The 2084-nt window shown below is 31.8% G+C and overlaps 1 protein-coding gene across 1 annotated transcript; it reads left to right on the forward strand.

Annotated features, from left to right (window-relative positions):
* Window positions 1-692: 692 nt before the first annotated feature.
* Window positions 693-1725, forward strand: LOC21410801 (KRR1 small subunit processome component homolog; the record flags this gene model as incomplete). Its single annotated transcript, XM_024173708.1, has 4 exons — window positions 693-946; window positions 1162-1238; window positions 1419-1529; window positions 1657-1725. Coding segments are annotated over exons 1-4 (444 nt in total), but the record flags the coding sequence as incomplete, so codon positions are not given.
* Window positions 1726-2084: the final 359 nt, after the last annotated feature.

Consider the following 2084-nt stretch of genomic DNA (forward strand, 5'->3'; position numbering starts at 1 on the left):
GATTTATTTAAAATTTATATTTTTAATTTTTAATCTCATCAAATGTATATCTTCGAATTATATTTAATATACAAATCTACACCTTATTTCAGTCAATAATTAATTTTGACATTTAAAACGACTAAATTATCTTTAAGAAAAAAGGAAAAAGAAAACTAAAACTTTTCAATATCACAAAAAATAAAATTAAAAAAAAACAATTACAATGGTATTTTGTATATTTTTTTAGAGAAAAACCAAGTCTATATTTTTTTTCTTTTCCAATCTTTTTATTCAAGTGTATTTTAGATATTTTTAGAGTTAAAATCGAAGATTGACTATGCTAAGGCATACATTTAGATATTAAATTTAATTTAAAAATATGCATTTGATGAGATAAAAAATTAAAAATGTATTTTTGAATAAACCTAAAATATAGGACATAAGAAGGTAAATATACCATAATTTTGTGTTGTTGGTCAACAAATATTCACATTAAGAATTGATGATTTTTTTGTTTATGTAATTTGCAAAACATGAGAGAGAGACTTCCCTCTTTTACAAAGAAATAAAAAATAGCGCAAACTTTCATTTTGATAAATCATAGGGGTATGTTTGTAATTATGTGCAGCTTTTAGGACCCAATAAAATTAAGTCATAACACTACCGTCGCTTTACCACCAGTAAAAAAATAAAAGGCCCTTTAAAATTCGCAAAACCCCTCTTTTGGGCGACTCTAGGGTTTTAGAATTCCGACGCAGAAATCAGAATCAGTGGGAAATGGAGAACGAAAATGGCGTCGCCGAACATGAGACGAAGAAGCACAAAGGGAAGCACGACAAGCCGAAGCCTTGGGACGAAGACCCAAACATCGATCGCTGGAAGGTCGAGAAGTTCGATCCCTCATGGAACGGGGGTGGAATGCTCGAAGTCTCTTCCTTTTCCACTCTCTTCCCCGAGTATCGAGGTACTTATCCCCAAATTCACGGTCTTTAATCGACTTGTTTGTTTCCCGAGAAAGTTTGGTTCAACAAAATCGAATTGGAAGCTTTAGCTAGGGATATAGTTAGGGGTCGTTGTTTTTTGAAGCGGGATTTGCAAACAAGACCTATTTTTGCCTTAATAAATCTGTAATTAAATTTTTATTATTTGAGGTCTTATTAATTACATTGCATTTTTCAGAAAAATATTTGCAAGAGGTTTGGCCATCGGTGAAGTCTGCTTTGAAAGAGTATGGCATTTCGTGTGAACTGAATCTGGTAAGAAAAAATTATTATTATACTTTTTTTGTGGAAGTTACTGATTTTTATGAACATGGTCCAGACTTATTAGTTGTTTTTGCATATTGGGTTTAGTGTTGATTGTTAATTCTGTTTTTGAAACGCTGGAAAGTTTGTACGTGCATTGATTTTGTGTTTTGTTTGCTTCTTGTTGGCCAGGTTGCGGGTTCCATGACAGTTTCAACTACTAGAAAGACTAGAGATCCTTATATTATTATGAAGGCTAGGGACCTTATTAAGCTTTTATCAAGAAGTGTGCCTGCTCCTCAGGTACAAATTTCGACATCTTCTTTTCTGGTTTTTTTCCCCATTTTCTTGTGTAGACTTCTGCATTTTTTACCATTGATGTTCTTTTATTTTTTTTATTCATGTGCATTACATTTTTTTCCCTATGCAGGCGATAAAAATACTGAATGATGAAATGCAATGTGACATTATCAAGATTGGGAACCTGGTCCGCAATAAGGTAGCTTACTATTATCAATAGATTTTGTATGTTAATCTTCTTAAAGAGACTTAACATATAATTTCTTTCATAATGTTTTTGGACAAAAATCATTGGATTTTCTGATGGCTGATTGCTCTCTTGATTTCGGCTCTGCATGTGGTGATTATGACCCTTTTTTGTCAAAAAATTTAATGTTAGCTTTTATTTACTGAAATTGTTTCTCATCTCTTTTTATCTTTTCTTACTTTTATGATCATTTCTTGTATCTCCAAAAGGCTAAACTCTAGGAGGTTTTGCTCTTAAGTTTTTTTTCTGCTTTAATGACCCATAGCTGATTTTAGTAAACTTGAATTCTAGGTTACCCTTGCCTACTCAAG

Source organism: Morus notabilis, unplaced genomic scaffold (genome assembly GCF_000414095.1).
Source record: "Morus notabilis unplaced genomic scaffold, ASM41409v2 Scaffold11151, whole genome shotgun sequence".
Classification (NCBI taxonomy): domain Eukaryota; kingdom Viridiplantae; phylum Streptophyta; class Magnoliopsida; order Rosales; family Moraceae; genus Morus; species Morus notabilis.